Source organism: Zophobas morio, unplaced genomic scaffold (genome assembly GCF_036711695.1).
Source record: "Zophobas morio isolate AGI-343-1 ecotype UQ-CSIRO unplaced genomic scaffold, CSIRO_AGI_Zmor_V1 ptg000012l, whole genome shotgun sequence".
Lineage (NCBI taxonomy): Eukaryota > Metazoa > Arthropoda > Insecta > Coleoptera > Tenebrionidae > Zophobas > Zophobas morio.
In genome coordinates this window covers 4,267,759-4,294,854 of record NW_026972117.1, presented here as the reverse complement: position 1 = coordinate 4,294,854, position 27,096 = coordinate 4,267,759, and the positions used below count along the sequence as shown (strand labels likewise).

The following is a 27,096-nucleotide window of genomic DNA, read 5'->3' as shown; positions in this document are numbered from 1 at the left end:
AACAAAAAATTGCAAAATCGATAAAACGGAAAATCGAATGGAATTTGTTTTTACGATTTTTTAACTTCGATTTTTTAGATTTTTTAATCTGTATATCGATTTTTCGATTTTTGGAATTTTCTGTTTCTCATATCTAGGTTTATCGATTTTTCCGTTTATTTTTTTTTAAGTAAATATTTCAATTTTGAATTTTCCGATTTCGGCTTATTTCGATTTCACGATCTTTTGAAGTCTCAAGTTTTCGATTTCGATTTCTTGGTTTTTCGATTTTCAAAATTTTAGATTTTTCTAGTATATATTTTAAATTTTCCATTTTTCGCTTTTATAATCTTTATGTTTCGATTTCCCGATTCTTATTTTTTAATGTGTTTCAATTTTTCCATTTTTGGAATTTTCGATTTCTCATCTCAATTTTCCAATTTAAAAAATTTTTCGATTTCTCGATTTTTTAATTTTTGGTTATCTCAATTTTTCAATATCGCAATTTTAGGAATTTTTCAATTTCTACATTTTTCAGATTTTGCATATTTTCATTTTCTCGATTTTGTAATTTTCATTTTCTTGATTTTATATCACAATTTTTCATTTTTCCATTACCTTTATTTTTTCAATGTTTCTTTGGATTTTATAATTTTTTGTTTATTCAATTTTTTACATTTTCAATCTTTGATTTTTTAAGTTTTTGATTTCCAATTTTTTTATTATCCCAAGCTTGCATTTTGTACTTTTTCAGTTTTACAATTTTTCTAATTTATAATTTTTCGATTTTGTTTATTCGAAAAGTTAAAAACTCGAAAAAGTGAAAAATTGAAACAATGAAAAACTAAAAACCGAGAAACTTAAAAATCTAAAAAAAATTAATGAATCGAAGAATGGGAAAGAAGAAAAATCATTCGAATTGAAAAATTGAAAAATCCAAAAATTGTAAAATCGAAAACTTATAGAATCTTGAAAACTGTAAAGTCCAAAAACTGTGACATTCAAACATCGAAAAATTGAAAAATTCCAAAAACGAAAAACTGAAAAAGTGAACAACTTTAAAAATTGTAACTATTAGAAGTGTTACATAATTAAAATGAAAACTAGGAAAACTGCAAATGAAAAATTAAAGAAACGGAAAATTGAAAGCCGAAAATTGAAAAAATAAAGAAAATTAAAAACCTACACGAAAAATTGCAAATCGAAAAGTTGACGAAATTAAAAACTGAAAACTCGTGAAATTTGCAAATTCTAAAATTTGAAACATCTAAAAGTTGGAAAATCAAAAACTGAAAAATCGAGAAATCGAAAATTTTCAAAACTGAAAAGTCGAAATTTGGAAAATCGAAAAACCGAGGAATTCAAACTGAAAAAAGATCGAGAATTCAAGATGTCGAAAAATCTAAATATCTAAAATTTAAAAAAATAGAAAAATTACAATAACAAAAAATTTAACATTAAAAAAAAACACAGAATTAAAAAGTCGAAAAATCGAGAAATCGAGAAATGGAAAAATGAAAATTTAGAAAAAACAAAGATTGAAAAGCATAAAAAAATTTAAAATCGGGAAATCGGAACGTAAAAAAAAAATAAAATCGAAAAATGAAAAATTTTAAATTTAAAAATTCGAAAACTTGAAAAACCGAAAAACTGAAGAAATGAAAAACTAAAAAATCGACAAATTGAAAAATCTCAAAACTGAAAAGTCGAAAAATTGAAAAACCCAAAAATCGATTTCCGGTGTATTATATAATCAAAATTTTAAAAGTTGAAAAATGAAAATATCAAAAAACTGAAAAATATAAGACATTCTCAAAATTGAAATGTTGAAAAATTGAGAAATCGAAAACTTGAAAAATCCAGAAATCGAAAAAAAGAACGAAAAGTAAAAACATTTTAAAATCGAAAAAACGAAAAATTGAGATGTAAGAAATCGAAAATTCCAAAATCGAAAAATTGGAATACACATTAAAAAGGTTAAAATCGGGAGATCGAAGCATAACAAAACATAAAATCGAAAAATGGAGGATTTTAAAAATCTAAAAACTTGAAGAAATAAAAAATTGAAAAATGGAAAAGTCGAGATATCGAAATTAAAAAATTGAGACATCAAAAGATCCGAGAAATGGAGAAATCGAAATAGCCCGAAATCGAAAAACCGGAAAATTTAAAACTAAAATACATATTTAAACTTAAAAAAAAACGATAAATGAAAATATTCAAAATTCAAAAAATCAGAAATTTTAAAAATCGAAACGTCGAGAAATCGAAATATCAAAAAAGTGAAAAATTTTAAATTACAAAATTGGAGATATTGAAAAATCCCAAAATTGGAACAACGGAAAGTTCAAAAATCGATAAATTGGAAAGAGGAAAAATCGAAAAATCAAAGAATTGATTAATAGAGAAATTGAGTAGTGTAAAAATGAAAATTTAAAAAAGGCAAAAATTGAAAAATTGTAACACTGAAAAATCGAAAAATTAAGTAAACTAAAAATCGAAAAATCAAGAAATCGACAAATTGTAATTCAATTTTGTTTTATGTTTCCACAAAAATTTCGATGTCGAAGATAAAAATTCAACACGGATTCATGAACCATAGGTACACTGTTACTTTTTTTTAATTTATATAGCATTTATTTGACAAAACTGTAGAACTGAAGAAACGAAAAATAGAAACATTGAAAAACTAAAAATCGAGAAAAAACTAATGAATCAAAGAACGAATTAAATCGAAAAATGTAAAGTCCAAAAACTAACATTCAAAGATCGAAAAATTAAAAAAATCCAAAAACGAAAAATTGAAAAAGTGAACAACTATAATTAAAATTATAATTATTATTACATATCTAAAATGAAAACTAGAAAACCTGCAAATCAAAAATTGAAGTTGCGTTTCGTACTTAATACATACCCCATCAGACAAATTAATGTGGCAGCAATGTATGCGATGTTCCCTGGTCTCGTATATGTCGTAGTGTCTATTTCTGCATGGCAGTGAGGACAAATCATATGCGTTGGATCAGGACCAACCGGCACCACGGTTGTCAGGATCGGAGGTCCTTTCATAACTGCAAACAAATATAAATTACTAGAACCGATAAAAACCAATGTTGTTATTAACTATAAAACAAACAAACGCACAAAGTCACAAATATTTGGACGAAAAATATTTAAACTAGTATTTTTTCGTAGCTTCGAGAACAATTAGACGCAATCACAATTCCGGCAAGTCGTAACTTTGTAGAAAAAGTTCAAGAGCAATTTAAAGATAGCGATTGAAAACAAACATCGCAAGTACGAAACTAATAAAAATTTTGCAAGTATTTGCGGGATAATAAACCTTGAATCAGTGTTTATGATCATAACTGCACGACGTGTTATTATTATGATCATTTGGGAGCCAAATATTATGAAACTATGTTGTAGAAAAAAGTTCGGTGAGAATTTTTTAAACAGGGGTATAAAAACGACGGCAAGTCCCAAAACGGACTGCTCGAGGCTGTAAATTATTAAATTAATAATTGACAATAGTCGTAAATCTCGAATTAGCATATTATAACACTCAGCTTGTGTAAAAAAAAAAAAATTTTGCTGGTCCGGCTACAATTTCAGACTCGTGGCAAGGACGTTCTTGGTCCGAGGAAAATTTATACAAATTTATTTCGGAGTTTTTTAAGGTACGTAAAAACGAACAAAAGTTCTGAGATGGTTCCAAAGGGTTTATCATCGCTATTAAAAGTTATTTGTGTTCCAATGAACTCATTTAAGTTGAAGATTCTCGTGAATTGGAGCAGATAAATACAATGATCTATTATGGTAATTGATTTATTTCTTCCACCGCCAATTATCTGCAATACTGCGTACCTACATTAAATTTTCGTCAAATAATACTTTTCCAACTAGCTATTACCTAGTCTAAACACACGAATTAAATTCTCAGTGTGTTATTAACGTTCTTTTGAACTTTCGGTCATGAAATGAATTAAAATTATCGTAATTGTGAAGCGGTTTCAAACCGAGTTTTATCCTAGTTTTCGAAGTCGGAGTGTAACGCACAATCCTGAGTTTTCGATGACACACCTACATAATGCTTTGATTCAGTTTAATTCTTACGCAGTTTACACAAACCTATTTTTAAATGGTTCTTGATGTTTTGCCAAAACGTACTCCCTGTTCTAATAAAAACTGATTCATCGGGGAAAAAACAATGGGCGATTAGCGATTTGAGTCCAATAACTGGAACTAGATAATAGCTCCATCTGGCGATTGGCCTAATTTTTTAGTTATTGCAACACGGTTTATGTAATTATAATTACGTGGTAACAAATACGGAAATCTGGTTACCACGTACCGATTCTGTGAAAATGCCGCGCTAGATCTTTGAGAATTTTCTATTTATGTTTGTATCGATCTAATGGAAATATTCTTGATGTAAATTAGCTTGAAATCTGCATGTGGTCACGACACGTGTTATAGACGTCATCTGAAACTGTGAGTGTGCGAAAATTTGGGATGCGAGTATTGTTTTTAAATTTCTGCAATTCACATGTGGGAAATTTGTACGGAAAATTGTTGGAAAACTATCTGTAAAATTTAAAATTCTTGTCTTGTTTTTATGGTTTGTGCTTTAAGGTTATCATATAAATATGCTAAAACACAAACAAATATTTTTCTTGTGTTTGAAAAAAAAATCTAAAACCTTAACAATTTGCAAATGTCGATATTCCAGGTTTTCCAAATCGAAAATTCTACTTTATTACTGCATTTTACTTTTTTTGCTTTCTTTCAAATGTTGGTGTTTCATTTTTCGATTTTTCAATGTTTCATTGTTCAATTCTATGATTTTGCAATTTTTCAATTTTTCATTTAACTGAATTTTCAATTTCTAGACATTTTAATTTTTCGATTTTAAAATTTTCTCATTTTTGATTTTTCAATTTCTCGCTTCTTAATTTTTTAATTTTACGATTTTTAATTTTTAAACGGTACAATTTTTGTTTTTTTTTTATGTTCGATTTTTTAAATTTCTAGGTAGATTATTTTTTCAATTTTTTATTTTACCCTTTTTTTCCATTATTCGATTTTTCAGTATTACAATTTTGCAATTTTTTTATATCTCCGTCATGTTTCAATTCTTGAATTTTGGAAATTTAGATTTTTCAATTGATAATTTTTCAGTTTCATAATTTTTGATTGAATTTATCAAATTTACAATTTTTCCATTCATGATTTTTTAATAGTCCAAAAATTTTCAGATTTTGACTTTTCAATTTCTTAATCCCTCGATTTTTGAATTTATAAATTTGTAATTCTTCAGTTCCTGGAAATGAAATTTTAATTTTTCGATTTTACATTTTCTGTTTTTGATTCTTTGGTACCTGAATTTTTTCGAGTTTTTTAATTTTTTGATTTTTGAGTTTTCAATAGTCAATTTTTCAATTTCTCGGTTTTTTAATTTTTTCGATTATTCAATTCTTAAATTTTTTGATTTTCAAATTTTCGATTTTGAGGGAAAAAGCAAACTGTAAGCTTACGGATTTTAGGATTTTGGTATTTTGAGGATTTGGGAATTTTGGTGTTTTAAGAATATGAGGATTTTGGTGTTTTGAAGATTTGAGGATTTTAATGTTTTGAGGATTTCAGGATTTTAGTGTTTTGAGGATTTGGGAATTTTGGTGTTTTAAGAATATAAGTATTTTGGTGTTTTGAGGATTTGAGGATTTCGATGTTTTGAAAATTTGAGGATTTCAGTGTTTTGAGCATTTGGGGATTTTGGTGTTTTAAGAATTTGAGAATTTTGGTGTTTTAAAAATTTGGGGATTTTGGTGTTTTAAGGATACGAGAATTTTGGTTTTTTGAAGATTTCAGGATTTTAGTGTTTTTAAAATTTGTAGATTTTGGTGTTTTGGGGATTTGAGGAGAATAGTGTTTTAAAGTTTTAAGGAGTTGAGAATTTTTATGTTTTGAAAATTTGGGAAGTTTGGTATTTTGAAAATTTAAGGATTTCAGGATTTTAGTCTTTTGGGGATTTGGGGATTTTGGTGTTTTGAGGATTTTGCGGTTTTAGTGTTTTCAAGATTTGAGGATTTCGGTGTTATGAGGATTTCAGGATTTTACTGTTTTGGGGATTTGAGAATTTTAGTGTTTTGAGGATATGAGGATTTTGCGGTTTTGATGTTTAGAGGATTTGAGGATTTCGGGATTCTTGGTGTTTTGAGGATTTCTGGATTCTAGTGTTTTAAGAATTTGGGGATTTTGGTGTTTTGAGGATTTGAGGATTTTGCAGTTTTGTTGTTTGGAGGATTTTAGGATTTTGTTTGTTGAGGATTTTGGAATTTTTGTGTTTTGAGGATTTGAGGATTTTGGTGTTCTAAGGATTTCGGGATTTTTGGTGTTTTGAGGATTTCTGGATTTTTAGTGTTTTGAGAATTTGGGAATTTTGGTGTTTTGAGGATTTGAGATTTTTTTAGTTTTGTTGTTTTGAGGATTTCGGGATTCTAGTGTTTTGAGGATTTGGGGATTTTGTTGTTTTGAGGATTTTAGGATTTTGGTATATTGAGGTTTTGGGAATTTTGGTGTTTTAAGGATATGAGGATTTTGGTGTTTTGAGGATCATTGTATTTTAAGGAAATAAGAATTTTGATATTTTGCAGAATTTGGAAATTTTGTTTTTTTGAGGATTTGAGGATTTTGCACCTTTGGTGTTTTGAGGATTAGAGGATTTCGGGATTCTTGGTGTTTTGAGGATTTCTAGATTCTTGTGTTTTGAGAATTTGGGGATTTTGGTGTTTTGAAGATTTGAGGTTTTTGCAGTTTTGTTGTTTTAAGGATTTTAAGCTTTGGGAATTTTGGTATTTTGAGTATTTCGGGATTCTAGTATTTTGAGGAGTTGGGGATTTTAATGTTTTGAGGATTTTAGAATTTTGGTATATTGAGGATCTGGGAATTTTGGTGTTTTAAGCATATGAGGATTTTGGTGTTTTGAGGATTTAAGGATTTTGCGGTTTTGGTGTTTTGAGGATTTGAGGATATCGGGATTCTTGGTGTTTTGAAGATTTCTGAATTCTAGTGTTTTAAGAATTTGGGGATTTTGGTGTTTTGAGGATTTGAGGATTTTGCAGTTTTGTTGTTTGGAGTATTTTAGGATTTTGGTTTGTTGAGGATTTTGGAATTTTGGTGTTTTGAGGATTTGGGGATTTTGGTGTTTTAAGGATTTCGGGATTTTTGGTGTTTTGAGGATTTCTGGATTCTAGGGTTTTGAGAATTTGGGAATTTTGGTATTTTGAGGATTTGAGATTTTTGCAGTTTTGTTGTTTTGAGGATTTCGGAATTCTAGTGTTTTGAGGATTTGGGGATTTTGTTGTTTTGAGGATTTGGGGATTTTGTTGTTTTGGGGATTTTAGGATTTTGGTATATTCAGGATTTGGGAATTTTGGTGTTTTCAGGATTTGAGGATTTTGTGGTTTTGTTGTTTTGAGGATTTTAGGATTTTGATGTTTGGTGAATTTCAGGATTTTTGTGTTTTGAGGATTTGGGGATTTTTGTGTTTCGAGGATTTGAGGATTTTGTGGTTTTGGTGTTTTGAGGATTTGAGGATTTTCGTGTTGTGAGTATTTCGGTATTCTAGTGTTTTGAGGATTTGGGGATTTTGGTTTTGTGAGGATATGAGGATTTGAGGATTTTGGTGCTTTGAGGTTTTTGGTGTTTAAAAATTTTATAATTGTGTTTTTTTGAGGACCTGGGAATTTTGATGTTTAAAGGATATAAGGATTTTAGTGTTTTGAGGATTTGGTGTTTCGAGGATTTCAGGATTTTAGTGTTTTTAGAATTTGGAAATTTTCGTGTTTTGGGGATTTGAGGATTTTAGTGTTTTAAGGAGTTGAGAATTTTGATGTTTTGAGAATTTGAGGATTTCAGGATTTTAGTGTTTTTTGGGGAATTGGGGATTTGGGGATTTTGGTGTTTTGAGGATTTAAGTATATTACTGTATTAAGACTGAGGATTTTGGTGTTTTGAAGTTTTCCGGACTTTTGGTGTTTTGAGGTATTGAGGATTTCGATGTTTTGAGCATTTGCGGATTTTGGTGTTTTGAAGTTTTCGGGACTTTTTGGTGTTTTGAGGAATTGAGGATTTCGATGTTTTGAGCATTGGGGGCTTTTGGTGTTTTGAGAATTTGAGAAGTTTGGTGTTCTGAGAATTTGAGGAGTTTGATGTTTTGAGGATCTGAGGATTTTGCGATTTTTTTGTTTTGGGGATTTTAGAATTTTGATATATTGAGGATTTGGTTATTTTGGCGTTTTAATATATGAGGATTTTGGTGTTCTGAGGATTTGGGAATTTTTGTGTTTTAAGGATTTCGGGATTTTTGGTGTTTTGAGGATTTGAGTATATCAGTGTATTCAGACTTTGAGAATTTTGGTCTTTTAAAGTTTTCGGGACTTTTTGGTGTTTTTGAGGAATTGAGGATTTCGATGTTTCGAGCATTTGGGGATTTTGGTGTGTTGAGGATTTGGGAATTTTGATGTTTTAAGAATACGATGATTTTGGTGTTTTGAGGTTTTGAGGATTTTGTGGTTTTGGTGTTTTGAGGATTTCAGGATTTTAGTGTTTTGAAGATTTGGCGATTTTGGTATTTTAAAGATTTGAAGATCCTGGTGTTTTAAGGAGTTGAAAATTTTGATGTTTTGAGAATTTTTGAATTTTGGTGTTTTGAGGATTTGAAGATTTCACGATTTTACTGTTTTGGGGATTTGGGAATCTTGTTGTTTTGAGGATTTGAGGATTTCTCGATCTTTAGATTTTTTCATTTCATAATTTTGTAATTTTTCGATTTTTCAATTGCCCGATTTTTCATTTTATAGAAATTTTAATTTTTCGTTTTTACTATTTTTGCTTCATTTTCCGATTTTTCCACTTCCCGATTTTTCAATTTTTCAAAATTTCAGTTTCATTAAATCTGTTCTTGTTGAAAAATTGACCAATTAAAAATATCGAAAAAATTAAACATTAAAAATTGGGAACCTGAAAAATTGCAAAATCGTAAAATTAAAAATTGAAATTTCAAGAACTCAAAATATTGGGAAAACGTAAAAGGTGTAATATTGAAAAAAACAACTGAAAAATTTAAAAAATTCAAAAAACGGTCCCAATGGAAAAAAATGCTCAAATCAGACAATACAAATATAAAAACAAATCGTATGATTTTTCCTGAATCTATTACTTTGGTTATGATTTTGTCATTTTCTTACATAAACGTTGATTTTAATCTCATTATAATCTTAAGAGGTAGCAAGGCATGAAAAAATTGACAAGATTCCTGAAAAAAGAAATTTGCTGTAAGCGATGACTCTGAAAACAGATATTCTTCAGGTCTTTATTATTATCAAAAGCGTGCGTAGTTAATTATGCAAATCATTTCGCGATGACGAACCATACATTAATTTCAAAACTATCTATCAACTGAATGACAAGTGAAAGCAAATGTATTTTCATTTATTAGATACAATTTTAGAATTGGTTGCTGGTTGTTAGTTTCTAAAAACATTACGGGAAACCTGTACTAGGTTAGATGACAAAATTTTCGAATGAATAAGATCCTCTTGAACAATGCTCAGAACTATGTTGTTGTTTAAATAAAAAGGTAAAAATACAGTTAGATCTAACCGCGATCACGCAAGCCGGAATTTTTACTGTTACCACCTATTTTAATTTGCCATAAAAAAAATAGAATAAACAAAAAATTCATATCATTATATAACGCCGTAGTTGTCTTTGTAGATTTGAACTAAAGCAAAAATTGTAACATTTAAAAAATAATATTTTTAAACGATGACAAATGCAAGGAAGCTAAAAACCGGCAACTAATCGTAAAAAATAATCGCAAACGCCTATTCCACCACGCGTGTGTCAAATCGATACAGACTTCCGTCACTATTTACATTAAATGCTAATGCTACATTGTGTTTTACCATTGAAAAATTGTTCATCGGTTAAACACTGGCGCGATAACAATGTCATTAGCAATTTAAATTCGACCAAATTAACCGTAAAAGTAGGCAACCAAACCTCAGGCGTTTTTTAGACATGTCACCACAAACACTGTTCCGTTTTGAAGACGATACCGTTACATAATGTTACGTCGGCGTATTATGATTTAATTTAAAAAATAACCTTGCTCTAGTTTTAATTTATGCTCACGACTAGCATTTCTATTTGACTGTTTTAATTCGGGTCATTAGGCGTCCAGTACGTGATCTCATCCGAAAAGACACAAATAGAACACAACTGTAAAGCGACGCAGAAAAGGTGAAAGGTGAAAGTAGTGAAAAGATACGCAGAGGTTGACAGTAGTGGAATGTTTTGGCTGGGTTTGTGCAGCCCTGTGCCCTTTTTGAATTTCAGTTCCAATTTTGTTGGCCTTGAAAAATTTTTATATCTTTGATAAAAATAAATAAGTGCATCGAATCAAAGCCATTAATTAATTAATGTACGAGGTTTTCTTCAATTCATGGATTATATGGTGCTATTGACGCTGGAATGTCAAGGTTCTAATTTTGCATATTTTTTTGGGATCATTTGTCATATTTTTGGCAGTAATTATTGTCGGTCAAGAATAATTTGAGAATATGTTTTTGTAACTTTAGCATTTATAGTGTGAAAATAAGTAAAAAATTAAATATAAATAATATTATTTATAACATGACTTTTAATATTCAGTTTACACATGTTATGATTATAAATGCGTTTGTGGTAGTTATAAAGTTATTACCAGGAAAATTTAATAGCAGTTAGTAAGTCAGAATAATTAATAACATACGTAAGTAAAACTATGATTGATAAAAATATAATTCTCATAACTGTAGTTTTGAAAAAAATTATACTGTGTGGTCTGAGCATTTTTTTAATTAGCATGAATTTTTTAGTTTTTATTTTACGGGTTTTCGATTTTTCAATTGTTCCTATTTTCGGTCTTTTATTTTTTCGACTTTAAAGTTTTTTGAATTGCGATTTTACCATTTTTAATTTTCGGATTTTTTGATTGTTGATTTTCTAATTTTTCACTCTTTAAAAAAATCAGAAAATTAAGGAATTGGAAAACTTAAATCGAAAAATGTAATAACTGAAAAAGTATTGTTTTAATTTTCCTATTTTTCAATTCCTAAATTTTTGATGAACAAATTTGCTTGAACTGAAATTTGAAAAATCAAAAAGTGAAAAACTGAAAATCGGATACTTGAAGAATAAAAAAAAAATGCACAATTGTAAGTAAGTATTAACGAAAAATAGAAACATCGACCAATTGAGAAAGCGAAAAATAACAAAATTGAGAAATCGAAACTGGAAAATTGAGAAATCAAAAAATTGCAATTTGTAATATTGAAAAATCGAATAAATAAAATACAAGAATCGAATAATTGGGTAATCCAAAAATAGTTAAACTGTAAAATTGAGAAATCGAAAAACTGAAAAATCGAAAACATTTAGAAATGAAAAATCGGAAAAATCTTCAAATCATCAATAATCAAAGACCTCCAAATCCACAAAGCCTCGAAATTCTCAAAATCCTCAGATTCTCAAATCTTTAAAAACTCCAAATCTTCAAATCCTCAATATTCTTAAATAATCATATCTTCAAAACTTCGAAAACCTCAACTCCTAAAAATCCTCGAATTCTCAAAATCCTCAAGTCCCAAAAATCCTTAAAACCTCAAAACTCTCAAAACTTCAAAATCCTCAAATCCTCAAAATCTCCAAATCTCCAAAATCCGCAAATCCTAAAATTCCTCAAATTCTAGAAATAATCAAATAACCAAATCCTAAAATCTTAAAAATCTACAAATCCTCAAAATCTTCAAATACTCAAAATCCTCTAATCAAATCCTGGAAACCTTAAAATCCCCAAATTCTCAAAAATCTCAAATCACCAAGTCCCCAAAACTTCAAATTCTCAAAATCTTCAAATAATCAAAATCGACAAATCTTCGAATCCTCAAAATCCTCAAATCCTAAAAATCCCTAAATCCTCAAAACCCAAAAGTTCTCAAAACTTCAAAATCCTAAATTCTCCAATGTTAAAAATCCTTAAATCCCCAAAATTCTCAAAATCTTGAAAATCCTCAAATCCCCAAATCTCCAAAATCCTAAATTCCTCAAAATCTTCAAAATCTCAAATCCTCAGATCTTCGAAATTCTAGAAATCCTCAAATCCTCATGTCCACAAATCTCCAAAATCCATAAATTCTAAAACTCCTAAATTCTCAAAATCCTCAAATAACCAAATTCTCAAATTTTCAAAATTTACAAACCCTCAAAATCCTCTAATCAAATCCTTAAAACCTCAAAATCTCCAAATTCTCAAAGTCTGTAAATTCTCAAAATTCTCAAAACCCTAAACCCCCAAATTCTCAAATGTTAAAAATCTTCAAATACTCAAAATTCTCAAAAGCTTCAAAATCCTCAAATCTCCAAAATCTCCAGAATCTTAAATTCCTCAAAATCTTCAAATTCTCCAAATACTCAAAATCCCCAAATTTTCAAAATTTTCAAAACCCCAAACCCCCCAAATTCTCCAATGTTAAAAATCCTCAAATCCCCAAAATTCTCAAAATCTTCAAAATCCTCAAATCCCCAAATCTCCAAAATCCCAAATTCCTCAAAATCTCAAATTCTCAAATCTTCGAAATTCTAGAAATCCTCAAATCCACAAATCTCCAAATTTTCAAATTCTAAAAGTCCCTAAATTCTCAAAATCCTCAAATAACCAAATAATCAAAACTTCAACATTTACAAACCCGAAAAATCTTCAAATACTCAAATTCCTCTAATCAAATCCTTAAAACTTCAAAATCTCCAAATTCTCAAAATCTGTAAATTCTCGAAATTCTCAAAACCCCAAACCCCCAAATTCTCAAATGTTAAAAATCCTCAAATCCCCAAAATTCTCAAAATCTACAAAATCCTCAAATCCCCAAATCTCCAAAATCTTCAAATTCTCCAAATACTCAAAATCTCCAAATTCTCAAAATTCTCAAAACCCAAAACCCCCAAATTCTCCAATGTTAAAAATCCTCAAATCCCTAAAATTTTCAAAATCTACAAAATCCTAAATTCTTCAAATCCTTGAAATTCTCAAAATCTTCAAAATCTCAGATCCTCAAATCTTCGAAATTCTAGGAATCCTCAAATCCTCAAGTTCCCAATTCTCCAAAATCTTTAAATTCTAAAAGTCCCTAAATTCTAAAAACACCCAAATAACCAAATCTCCAAAATCCTAAATTCTTCAAAATCTGCAAATTCTCCATATACTCAAAATCTCCAAATTCTCAAAATCTGTAAATTCTCGAAATTCTCAAAACCCCAAACCCCCAAATTCCCCAATGTTAAAAATCCTCAAATCCCCAAAATTCTCAAAAGCTTCAAAATCCTCAAATCCCCAAATCTCCAAAATCCTAAACTCCTCAAATCCTTGACATTCTCAAAATCTCAAATCCTCAAATCTTCGAAATTCTAGAAATCCTCAAATCCTCAAGTCCCCAGATCTCCAAAATCCGCAAATTCTAAAAGTCCTTAAGTTGGCAAAATCCTCAAATAACCAAATCTCCAAATCTTCAAAATCTACATATCCTCAAAATCTTCAAATACTCCAAATCCGCTAATCAAATCCTTGAAACCTCAAAATCCTCAAAATCTTTAAATTCTCAAAATTCTCAAAACCTTAAACCCCCAAATTGTGAAATGTTAAAAAACCTCAAATCCTCAAAATTCTCAAACTTCTAGGAATCCTCAAATCCTCAAGTCCCCAAATCTCTAAAATCCTCAAATACTAAAAGTCCCTAAACTCTCAAAATCTTCAAATAACCAAATCCTCAAAATCATGAAATACTCGTAATCTTCTAATCAAATCCTTGTAACCGCAAAATCCCCAAATTCTCAAAATCCTCAAATCACAAAATCCCCAAAACTTCAAATTTTCAAAATCTTCAAATCCTAAAAATCTTCAATCCTCAAAACTTCAAAGTTCTCAAAACTTTAAAATCCTCAAATCCTCAAAATCTTTAAATTCTCAAAATTCTCACAAACTCAAATCCCAAAATCTCCAAAGTCCTCAAATCCTAAAAATCCCCAAATTTTCAAAATTCTCAAATAACCAAATCCTCAAATCTCCAAAATCTACAAATCCGTAAAATCTTCAAATCCCTGAGACCTCAAAATCCCCAAATTCTCAAAACCCTCAAATCACCAAATCCTCAAATCACCAAATCCTCAAATTCTCAAATCTTTAAATAAGTATACAAAATCATAAAATCCTCAAAATCCTCGAATCGCCAAATTCTTAAAACCATATAATCTCCAAATCCTCAAAAGTTGAATACCCAAATCCCCAAAATTTTAAAAATCCTCAAAATCCTTAAATCCTCATAATTCTCAATTCCTAAAAATCTTGCAAAAATTGAAAAATCGAAAAATTAAAACATCTAAAAACCGAAAAATCGAGAAATTGAGAAATTAAGAAATTGAAAAATCTAAAAAATTGGAAAATGAAAGAATCGAAAAATTGAAAAGGCGTAAAATTGAAAGATCTAAAAATTAAGAGGTCGAAAAATTTAAAAATGAGGAAATTGAAAAATGTACAAATTAAAAAACCGGAAAGTCGAAAAATCGAAAAATGGAATAATCGAGAAGTCGGAAAATCGAAAAACCAAAAACTGAAAAATTGAGAAATTGAAGAATCTGGAAATTGAAAGATCTAAATATTGAGAAATCAAAAAATTCAAAAATGGGAAAATTGAAACGTGAAAAATTAAGAAATCGAAAAATTGAAAGTTCGAGAAATTGGAAAATTGAAAAATTTAAGAATTGAAAAATCGAGATAGTGCAACATTGCACATTTGAAAAACAATATACGAAAAAATTAAAAAATATAAAAATTAAAATATCTAGAAATTGAAAAATCGCAAAATTGAACAATTAAAAGTGGAAACATATCGAAAAATTAAAATATCGAAATGCTGAAAAAAAAACGAAAATTTTGAAAAATCGTAACATTGACACATTGAAACTATAAGTTTGCAGTTCCCATAAAAGTACTCTCGAGTCAACGCAAAATTCTGTAGTGAGAATCCACGCTTTTTTCATTCAAGCTTTTACAGCAGTCACAGTTGTTTGTAATTTATTTTTTAATAAGCATTATTCCAAGGGATGCTCATAAATATTTACGGAGAAGGAAAATATTTATGAAATAACCTTAGAACTGTACAAATATTTGTTATTTATTCCCGATTTTGTTTACTAATGAAAGCAATAATAAAAAAAAAGAAATAAAGTCTGCACTGGAACATTATAACATAACACAACTTTACCTTTTTTGCGCTATTTTTTGAAATCTTTATTACACACCGAAAATTGCATGTTATTGCATTTAGGAAACAGCACTTTTTCTCAAAACAAATTAAAAATCAAGGTTTACACTTCCGTTTTACAATTAGTATCTCGAAATAGATTTTATTTTGTAGTTTCTCTGTTGCCAAATTTATTTCCGATACACCAGCTAAACTCGAACTTATTTTGATAAATCAGTCAAAAAACAGCTACATTCATAGAATACGTGAATCAATGACATCACATAAAATTATACGGCAATCTAAAAATAACAGAAATTATAACAATCTGTGTCTTTTTTGGAATCGTTAAACACACGATACTACTTAACGTTAAAGCAAACAAATAAAACATTTCAGCGCAACAGCAATGTTAATTTAAGTGACGCAAAACAACTTATCACATCCTTGTTAGTTTCGAGTTTGGCTGAATTTTTAAAAGTGATTACTTTCATGATAACAAGCTTCCTGATTGACCAACAAAATACAAACTGCAATTAACCAAAAAAATCAAGTTCGCCTCTGCAATCCCTTACGATTCATTTTCTCTTTCATCGCCGTGAAAGTTCCAAAAAACTATTAATACATCATTTACTTTCACATTATTAACACCATGTCGTCAAACAAATACGCTTTGATCTCGAAAGTCAAACAAATAAAATGGGTGGTCCGAAACAACCGCACACATGAAGACCACGTCTTGCATGCCATTACGGTGTCATCAGTTTAATTCCGCAATAAACCCACTGGAGCGAATTAACCACTCGACGCGAAGATCTAAATCCGGAGCTATCAATTTCAATTGTTTTGAAATTGAAAATTCTGTGAAGCACTGTTTTAACATCGGCGATAAAAATAAAAAGGTAATTTGTTTACGGATCGACCAAATATTTATCCCATTCATAAACTCATAAAGTCGGTATTTAACGCCTGCGCTAGAGCTATTCTCCATGTAAATCCCACACGCGATAATTAACTGCGATTGTCGCGCCTTGAAGTGGCAAAATTGCGCGGAATGCAGGGCCGGCTCGGGAGCATTTATTGATTATTATGGAAAGTACGGTCCTGTGTTGATTCCTGGTATTGGTATTGGCGAATGAGGGAACGCCGAGAGCACGCTGGAAACAGAGGAATCGAGAAGGTCCTAGCACGAATGAATAAAGTTTGAATTGTTAACACAAACAGGTTTGCGATAATAACTGGATTAAAAATAAAAGCTTTTAAGTTAATTAAGTTTGGGCGTCATTGGATTAAATGCACACCGAAACCCACTCACACGGATACTTTCACAAGAATTGATATGCGTCACCGATAACATAAATTATATGTAAAAATAATAACAATTATCATAGTCCCTTTTTTTCTAAAGATTTTCCTAAGTACGATGATTTAGCAAAACGTATTATCGTATACTAAGTATTTAAAAACACAGCTATTAAAATTTACATGGATAATATTTTAATACGGTTCATGGTAGTACCTACAACAACGATTTAACATTTACACAATATATTTATAACGTTTTTTTTTTCACTCGAAATAAAAATTTCAAAATTTTCGCCAAATTCTAGAAGCACAATTTAAAGCAAGTAGAAGTATGAACGGTGAAATACTTTCGCCTATTACACACCCAAATTTTGAAATGTGGGTTGCGACCTTCAGACAAAAAACGTCCCCGACTGTACTATCGTTAAAACCCAAATGAATAATGGGTTCTAAAATTGTTTCGTTTTCCATAAATTTTACTTTGTAGAAGTGTAAAAAATGGTTCAAGTCGCATTTATTGTTACCATGTGGAAATTTTGACGTTTCTAGCTGTTCCAAACCTCATTTTTATTCAGCTGGCATCGACTGGTGTAATCTACAATCGAAGGTGACTTATTAATGTGAAATTTAATTATAATGACCCATTAATATGGTTAAAATTTTAATACTGTAGATGTCAAAACCAGTTACAAAAAATTTACAATATTAAACAAGCGAACACCACGCTCGGAAAAAGTACTCTTTTTCGATCTGTTTCTAAAATTAACTAGCTCCTTGATGCATTCTTCGAACGGAATGTGGAGTTTATCAAGTTTATTAAAATCGTGTAAACTTTACAACCCACGGAAAAACTTGGAACGAAAAAATAGCGAAATACTAAGTGTGTTTTAAAAAATTTAAGTCTAGATTCTCCGCGTTTTTTGTAGTGTTAAAGTTACCGTATGACGAGCTGTAAAATATTCAAATAAATAGCTTAAATATTTCGTGCTTGAAATTGTTTTAAGTGTTTACTGTTAAAAATAATTGCATTAGACTAGCTGAATGTGGAAATTATTAATTTCAAATTATTATTAATAATGAAAAATTGTTTGTATTTTTAGAAGGTTTTTAACAAATTATGTTACTGATTAATGTCAAATTTTTACAATATCTCAAAATTTGCAGTGTATCATTTTGGCGATTTTGGAAAAATTGCAGGAATTTTCGATGAAATAAAATCGTAAAAAACTTCTAGAGGGCAAAATTAACAAACAATTCTTTTGGTACTTTTTGGCTCCAAAAAAGGTCCAAAATTTATCCCTGAAAAATTGAGATTTTTGCAAAGTTGTCTGAAAATTCACAAAAAAAAAATTACAAAATCTCAGAAATGGTTCATTTCATTTTGATGATTCTTGAAAAACGGCACAAATTTTCAAAGCAAAAAAAATTTGGTTATAGTTTTCAAACAACTAAGTCGAAAAACATGTCGATGGTGTTTGAAACCATAATTTCGAAAAATTCGGTTTCAAATTTTTACAAAAACTCAAAAACGGTCTATTTCATTTTTGCAATTCTGGAAAAATTGCACGAATTTTCGAAATAATAAGGCCGAAAACAACTTCTGGAGGTCGAAATTAGCAAAAGAATTTCTTTTGATACTTTTAGAATATGTTCGGAACGAAAACTTTGGCTAAGTTGTCTAAAAATTCATATAAAATTTTATTTAGTTTTTTTTTAATTTCAAGATTGTCGAAATATTAAGGTCTAAATTCAAATTTTGACGATATTCCAAAATCTGCGATCTTTCATTTTAGTGATTCTGAAATCAACAAAATGATTGGCCATTTTCGAAATATTCGCTTTCAAAGTCAAAATTTTTCAAAATCTCAAAAATGAGATATGTACTTCATTTTGAGGCCGAAAACATTTGTACGTCAATATCAACAAAATAATCTCTTTTGGTACTTTTCGAAGATGCTCGAAAAAAGTCAATAATTTCAAGTAAATTCAAAAATTGAAATTTTCGTAGTTTCCAAAAATCGTCAAAAAATTTTTGGGATACAGATCTTTACGAGCTGATTCGAAAAACACTGCGCATTAGTGATGCCCGGCCAAGATTTTAGAAGTATTCGGTTTCAAAGTTAATTTTTTTAAAAATCTTAGAAGTGGCCTATCTCATTTTGATGATTCTTGAAAAACGGTAAGAATTTTAGAAACAAGGAGGTCGAAAACAAATTCTCTACGTCAAAATCAACAAGAGAATTTCTTTTGGTGCTTTTCGAAGGTGTTCGGGAAAAGGTCAAAGATTTCAAAAACACTCAAAAATTTAGATTTTGGCGAAGTTGCCTAGTCGGAGCAAGATTTTTCAAGGATTCGGTTTCAAATTAAATTTTTAGAAAATTTTAAAAATGGTCTAAGATGGTAGGAATTTTTGAACCAGTGAAGACCAAAACAACTTCTGTGGCTTGAACTCAACAAAAGCATTGCTTTTGGTAAGCTTCGGAGGTGCTCGGAAAAAAGTCAAAAATTTCGTATGTTCTGAAAAATTGAAATTTTGGCAAAGTTGTATAAAAATTCACAAAAAATTTGACACAGGGATTTCGAAGAGCTGAATCGAAAAACATTTTGACGGTGTCGAAACAAGATTTTTGGAAAGTTCGGTTTCAAATTTTTACAAAAACTCAAAAATGTCAAAAATTTCCTACATTCTGAAAAACTGAGATTTTGGCAAAGTTGTCTGAAATCCACAAAAAATTCTAGGAAAAAATGTTTATTCAAAAATTGAAATTTTGGCGAAGTTGTCTGTAAATCCACAAAAAATTTTGGAATACAGACTTCGACAATTTGGATCGAAAAACATTGCCTGTTGGTGTCGGAATAAAATTTTCGAAATTTTCGCTTTCAAATTTTAACGAAAACTCAAAAATGGTTTATTTCATTGTGGTAATTCTGGAGGTCGCAGTTAACAAAATATCTTTTGATACTTTTAGAAGATGCGATTCTGGAAAGAGGACAAAAATTTCATACTGTAGGATATCGAAAAATTGCAATTTTGGCCAAGTAAAAATCAATAAAAAATTCTGGGATACATTTCGACACGAAAAACAGTGTGTTGATGGTCCCGGACCAAGACTGTCAAAATATTCAGATCCAAATTCAAATTTTGACAATATTCCACGATTCATTTTGGTGATTCTGAAAAAGTGGCACGAATTTTCGAAGAAGTGAAGCTTGTAAAAACTTCTGGAGATGGAAATCAACAAAAGAAACTCTATTGGCCATTTTCGAAATATTCAGTTTCAAAGTCAAAATTTTTTAAAATCTCAAAAATAGGATAATTCATTTTGAGCCCGAAAACATCTCCACGTTAATATCAACAAATTAACTTCTTTTGGTACTTTTCGAAGATGCTTGGAAAAAAATAAAAAATTTCATGCAAATTCAAAAATTGAAATTTTCGCGAAGTTTCCTAAAAATCGACAAAAATTTGGGATAAAGATCTCGACGAGCTTATTCGAAAAACTCTGCGCATTAGTGATGCCCGGTCAAGCGTTTAGAAATATTCGATTTTGAAGTTAAATTTTTTCAAAATCTTAGAAATGGTCTATTTCCTTTTGATGATTTTTGAAAAACGGTAGGAATTTCGAAGCAAGGAGACCAAAAACAAATTCTCTACGTCAAAATCAACAAGAGAATTTCCTTTGGTGCTTTTCGAAGGTGTTCGGAAAAAGGTCAAAGATTTAAAATAAACTCAAAAATTGAAATTTTGGCGCCAAAAAATTCTGGGACAAAGATCTCGACGACGTGAGTCGAAAAACATGGACCGTTAATGTTGGCGGTCCAAGATTTCCGAAAAATTTGGTTTCAAATTAAATTTTTGGAAAATTTCAGAAATCATTTTGGCGATTCTGGAAAAATGGCAGGAATTTTCGAAGCAGTGAACCCGAAAACAACTTCTGTGTCTCGAAATCAACAAAATAATTTCTTTTGATACTTTTAGAAAAAGCTGGCAAAAAGGTAAAAAATTGTATACGAGGATTAGTGAAAAATTGAAATTTTGGCGAAGTTGTCTTCAGATCCACAAAATTTCTAGTGTAAAGATTTCGACAAACTAAATCTAACGACACGGCTTATTGAGGGTATCGGAACAAGATTTTAGAAATATTCAGTTTCAAATACAAATTTTGACAATATTCCAAGATTTTCAATTTGGTGATTCTGGAAAAATGGCACTAATTATCGAAGAAGTTGAGCCTGTAAAAAGTTCTGAAGATCGAAATCAACAAAAGAAGCTCTTGGCCATTTTCGAAATATTCGGTTTCAAATTCAAAATTTCACAAAATCTTAGAAATAGTCTATTTCATTTTGACGATTTTAGAAAAACGGTGGAAATTTTCGAAGCAATGAGGCTGAAAACAAATTCCATACGTTAAAATCAACAAAAGATTTTCTTTTGCTACTTTTCGAAAAGTAAACAAATTCATACAAATTCAAAATTTGAAATTTTGACGAAGTTTCCTAAAAATTGCCAAAAAATTCTGCATTAAAAATCTCGATGACGTGATTCGAAAAACATGGCGCGTTAATGATTCCGGACCAAGAATTTCGGAAAATTCGGTTTCAAGTTAAATTTTTAGAAAATTTCAAAAATGGTCTACATCGTTTTAGCGATTCTTGAAAAATGGCAGGAATTTTCCAAGCAGTGAAGCCGAAAACAACTTCTGTGACTCGAAATCAACAAAAAAGTTTCGTTTCGTAAGTTTCGGAGGTGCTCGAGAAAAATAAAAAATTTCGTATATTCTGAAAAATTAAAATTTTTGCAAAGTTGTCTAAAAATTCACAAAAAATTTTGACATAGGGATTTCGAAGAGCCGAATCGAAAAATATGTTGAGTGTCGAAACAAGATTTTTAAAAAATTCGGTTTCAAATTTTTACGAAAACTCAAAAATGTCAAAAATTTTGTACATCCTGAAAAATTGAAATTTTGGCGAAGTTGTCTGAAAATCCACAAAAAATTCTAAGAAAAAAATTCTGGGAAAATGGCTGGAATTTTCGAAGCAATGAAGCCGAAAAACAATTTTGTAGGTCAAGCCAGCAAAAGAATTTCTGATAAATTTCAGGAGTGTTTGGGAAACTGAGATTTTGTCGAACTTGTCTAAAAATCCAAAAAAAAATGGGATACAGATTTCGAAGACCTAAATCGAAAAACATGTCGATGGTGTCGAAATAAGATTTTCGAAAAATTTTACAAAATCTTAAAAATGGTCTATTTCATTTTGACCATTTTAGAAAAACTGTGGAAATTTTCGAATCAAGGAGGCTGAAAACAAATTCCGAACATTGATCAACAAAAGAATTTCTTTTGGTACTTTTCGAAGGTGCTCGGAAAAAAGTGAACAATTTCATACAGATTCAAAAATTGAAATTTTGGCGACGTTTCCTAAAAATCGACAAAAAATTCTGCATTAAAGATCTCGATGACGTAGTGGAAAAACATTCGTGATGTCGGACCAAGATTTTCGAAAAATTCACAAAAAAATTTGACATATAGATTTCGAAGAGCTGAATCGAAAAACATGTTGATGGCGTCGAAACAAGATTTTTGAAAAATTCGGGTTCAAATTACATATAACAAAAATTCAAAAATTTCATACATTTTGAAAATTTGAGATTTTTGCGTAGTTGTCTGAAAATCCACAAAAAATTCTAAGAAAGGAACTCCAACGAGCTGAATCGAAAACATCGCGTGTTTCGGTTTCAAAATTTTACAAAAGAACTCAAAAATGGTTTATTTCGTTTTGGCAATTCTGAAAAAATGGCAGAAATTTTCGGGACAATGAAGCCGAAAACAAATTCCGTACGTCAAAATCAACAAAACAATCGTTTTGGTACTTTTAGAAGTTGCTCGCAAACACGTCAAAAATTTCATATTGAAAAATTTTAATTTTAAGAAGTTATCTAAAAATCCACAAAAAATTCTGGGATATAGATTTTAACAAAGTAAAACGAAAACTAGTGTGTTGATGCTGTCATAGCAAAATTTTCGAAAAATTCTGTTTCCAATTCAAGTTTTTATAATAATCTAAGAATTGACAAATATTTTTTTGCTGATTCTGGACAAATGGCGTGACAGATTTTAGAAATATTCGGCTTTAAAGTTAAATTTTTACAAAATCTCAAAAATGGTGTTTTAGCAATTCTGGAGAAACCAGCAAAAGAATTTCTTTTGATAAATTTCCGAGGTGCTCGGGAAAAATTGAGATTTTGGCGAAACATTTTTGAAAAATTCTATTCCAAATTTTTACAGAAACTCAAAAACGATCTATTTGATTTTGGCAATTCTGGAAAAATGACAGAAATTTTCCAACAATAAGGCTGAAAACAACTTCCAGAGGTCGAAATCAACAAAAGAATATATTTTGATACTTTTAGTAAGTGTTTGGAAATAGGTCAAAAATTTCATACAGGGATATTGAAAAACTGAGTTTTTGGAGAATTATCTAAAAACCTACAAAGTTTCTGAGATATAGATTAACGAGCTGAATCAAACAACACTGCGGGTTGATGGCGTCCGAACAAGATTTTCGAAATATTCGGTTTCAAATTTTTACAAAATCTCTTTGACAATTATGGAAAAATTGAAGCAATAAAGCCGAAAACAGCTTTTGTAGATCAAAACAAACAAAAGAATTTCTTTGGCCATTTTCGAATATGCTATAGAAAAAGTCAAAAATTTCAAACATTGTTAAAAAATGAGATTTTGGAAAAAGGTGAAAATTCACTAATTCAATTTTGAAAATCTACAAAAAATTTTGGAACATAGATTTCGACGAGCTGAACTGAAAAACAAAAACAAGAATTTCGAAATATTCACTTCAAATTTTTATAAAAACTGAAAACGGTATACGTCATTTTGGCAATTCTGGAAAAGTGGCAAAAATTTTCTAAGCAATGAAGTCGAAAACAAATTTTGCAGGTTTTCAAAGCTGCTTGGACAACGGTTAAGAATTCCGAAATGAAAAATGGAAATTTTACCGAAGTTATCTAAAAATCCAATTGAATTAGGTTTGAAATTCAAGTTTTTATGATTTTCTAAAATTGACAAATTTTCTTTTGTTGATTCTCGACAAATGGAACATTTTGGCGATTCTGAAGAAACGGCAAAAATTTTCGAAGTAATGAAGCCGAAAAAAATCTGTAGGTGGAAAACAACAACAAAAATTCTTTTGGCAATTTTCGAAAGTGCTTAAAAAAAGGTCAAAATTTTCATACGGGGAGATAATTCTAGAAAAATTAAAACAAAAAATTCTGGAATATTCTTAGATTTCAAAATATGCAATTCAAATTTTGACAATACATATTTCAAAATTTGCCATATTTCATTTTGGTGATTTTTGGATAACTGTAGGAATGGTACGAAGTTTGGAAGAATAATTTGGTAATTTCCTCAAGGTACTGGGAAGTCAAAAATTTCGTTTGGAGGGGATTGAAAGTAGCGATTTTGGCGAAATTGGCTAAAAATCTACAAAAAATTCTGGAATTAAGCCAGGTGAAGTAGCAATATGGCAAATTTGGTATGACTATTGTGACACTAATAAAAATGAACTGATCCCAGAAAAATTAATCAGACAAAAATTGTTTTAGATTCGTATTTATAAACTATTTTTATAAATTTTACCCGTGATTAGGTAAAATGGTTGTCTAGCCGCTAGGAGCAACTAAACTGATACATTTTCTTCTAGATTATTTTCAAAATTTGTAAATAAAAAAACTTGCTGACTTGACTTTTTTAAAGAAGAAATTTCGACAAATGGTTGACACATTTTTTACAAAGATTTCAAAGTCAGACGAAACTCAAATCCTTTCTTTGTTTCATAATGAATCCTGTGCTTTTTACGATGAATTAAAAATGTAATTGACCGGTTCATACAAGATTGTTTTATTATTATTTAAATTTTTGATTTATTAACAGGTTCAACAACTTCATATTCAAACATTTGTTTTATTTTTCTTGTTCTAGTCATAAATTTTTCCACTTCAGACGATGTATTTGCATTAAATTTCGCGTAGTACAACTACATTCAAAAACACCGTTAAAACAAACACTGATAACACAAATTTCGGTAAAAAAAAGTGGTAACAGTAAATAAAAACGCTGATGTCCTAGTGCCACACTGTGTTCACCTATCATCGATTAATTATTCACAACCATAACGCAGTGTCATCGTCGTTCAGCAAATTTACTCAAAACCCACATTCCAACAAATTTTTCGCTCTTCGTCAAAAAGTGTCGAAGTGGGGCACCCACACTAGAAACCGCCTAGTCTGTGTTTATATAACAAAAACCTAGCTTTCACCGTTCCAAAAAGTAGGTCTTTTTCTTGATTACTCACACGTATGGTGCGGCACGAAGGGACTCGTGGGCGGCACACCCCCGACGGCTTGCGCGTAGCTGGGGGGCGCCGACGGGGGCGGGCTGTACGGTGGCGGCGCCGAGTTCTTGTGCATCGTCTAAGCTGACCGAATTTCGCCGACTCCAGCGGTCGTCTTCTAATTTTAGCACCTCCGACCCAGAGCCAGTTACTGGGTTAAGGGCCGCACTAGCACTGAACTGATTCGCGATGCGCCTCCAAGTGACGGCGGCGACCGAATGCGCGAAAATAGCGCGAAGATGATCACTGCTCGACCGCTGTTCGCGGAAGATTGTGATGTAAGCCGGTACTTTCTATATTTCTGTACCATGGGTATCGGGTACTGCCTCCAGCGCGCCGCGCTGCTAAGAATAACGCGGTATTTTCGTGGCGGTGATTGCGCGACGCTGGGTTGTGGGTTCGACGCGGATGGGACTGGTGGGAACGGACCACACGTGTGGATCAGGCGGCTTTTTCTGGATGTGCGTCAGCGGAGGCAAAAAGGTCGGGTTTTTGCTGGCGTGGAGGCGGCGCGACATGTGCAGGGGAGGCGGATCGATGGACGGTGACGTCGGAAATGCAGCGGTTATGCAAGTCGTAATCGGGCTCCGAAGGTTACGGATATCTTTGTTTACGATTATTATTTAAATTACGATTAGTGGGGGCATGGGGGCGATTGTGGTTACGGCGGAAGGTTTCTGTAGTAATGTTTGCGAAAAATGGCAGATGGCGCTTTGGCAGAAATTTACAGATTCCGTTCCAGAACATCCTCGACTTCAAATTTATTATATATTTTTAGTTATTTTGCATAAAATAAGAGCTTGTGGACCAAAACGTTACTGGTTTTTGGAAATATCCGAGTTCAAAATCAAATTTTTAAAAAAATCCAAAAATTTAGTCAATTTTCGGATCAAGATTTTCGAAATATTCGATGTCGAAGCCGAATTTTTAAAATATCTACTTTTTTGTATTCGGAGGTCGAAAACTTACTTTTGCGTGTTTTTGAGCAACATTTTTTTTTTAATAAAAAGGCAAGAGCGTCGTTATTTGAACTCTGCGTTTACTGAATATCGGTGCCACTTTTTTTCTTAGTATAGGAGCAAAGTAGCACTTTGGTTTTATCAAATCTTAGGGGCTTTTCCGTCAACGACGAAAAAACATTTTCTAACCTCAAAACTACTCACATAATCAATTAAAAACGTTGTATGTACGTTGGGCAAGGAAAACTTTTTTCATCTAATTTCTCAAACTTCAGATCGGCCGAAAAAGTTCTAGCGGTAAATCTGCAATAGCTAAATTTGTTTATAAATTTATTTAGTTTATAATTTTTAATTTATGAATGTGCATATTTATTTATTTTTATATTATTTTGTTTACCCATAAATTTGTTCATAAAATTGTTTTTAAGTTTATTTATAAACTCTATTTTTATAGAATTTGTATTTTTTATAAATTTGTGTATAAAATTTGTTCATTTATAAAAATATATAAAATTTTTATAAACTTTTTTCTAATTTATTTTTACTTTGTTTATATTAGAGTATCTGATATTATAATATAAGCAAGAAAAATGCTATGTTATTGTAGCGAGTGTTCCTGACCTCGCGAGTTTATGATGGAATTTTACGTCAGCTGTTAATAATATTAATTTTTGTATCTCAAAGCAGTCTCATAAACTACTTCAAAACCTATTACGCAAGAAAAAATATGTTTATAAAATGTATTTATAAATTTTGTTATCATTTTTTTTTTTAATTCGTTTATGAAACTTGCTAAATTTGTATAAAATTAGTTGAGAAATTTGTTTACAAAATGTTGATAAAATTGTTTATAGAATTTGTTTATAAAACACAACAGTTGAAAGATTTGTATAACTTGTTTATAAAAAATGTTCATAAATTTGTTAATATAATTAGTTTAAACATCTTTATATAAATTTTCTTAATTTTTAAATCTGTTTATAAATTGGGTTATTTGTTAATGTGTTTCTTAAATTTGTTGATTTATCAAAACGTTTATAAAATTTGTTTATAAAAACTGTTGATAAAATTGTTGATTTATTTGTTTACAAATTTGTAGA

General features: G+C 30.2%; 1 protein-coding gene across 1 annotated transcript in view; it reads right to left on the bottom strand.

The window, feature by feature from the left end:
* LOC135127671 (LITAF domain-containing protein) overlaps nt 1-25,571 on the bottom strand; it is a 36,459-nt gene extending 10,888 nt beyond the window's left edge. The window contains exons 1-2 of the mRNA XM_064054206.1: nt 24,999-25,571; nt 2,894-3,050 (exon numbers count right to left, since the gene is read on the bottom strand). Coding sequence (XP_063910276.1) covers nt 2,894-3,050; nt 24,999-25,113 — 272 coding nt within the window. The 5' untranslated portion in view covers nt 25,114-25,571. The remainder of the gene's footprint in view (nt 1-2,893; nt 3,051-24,998) is intronic.
* Nucleotides 25,572-27,096: the final 1,525 nt, after the last annotated feature.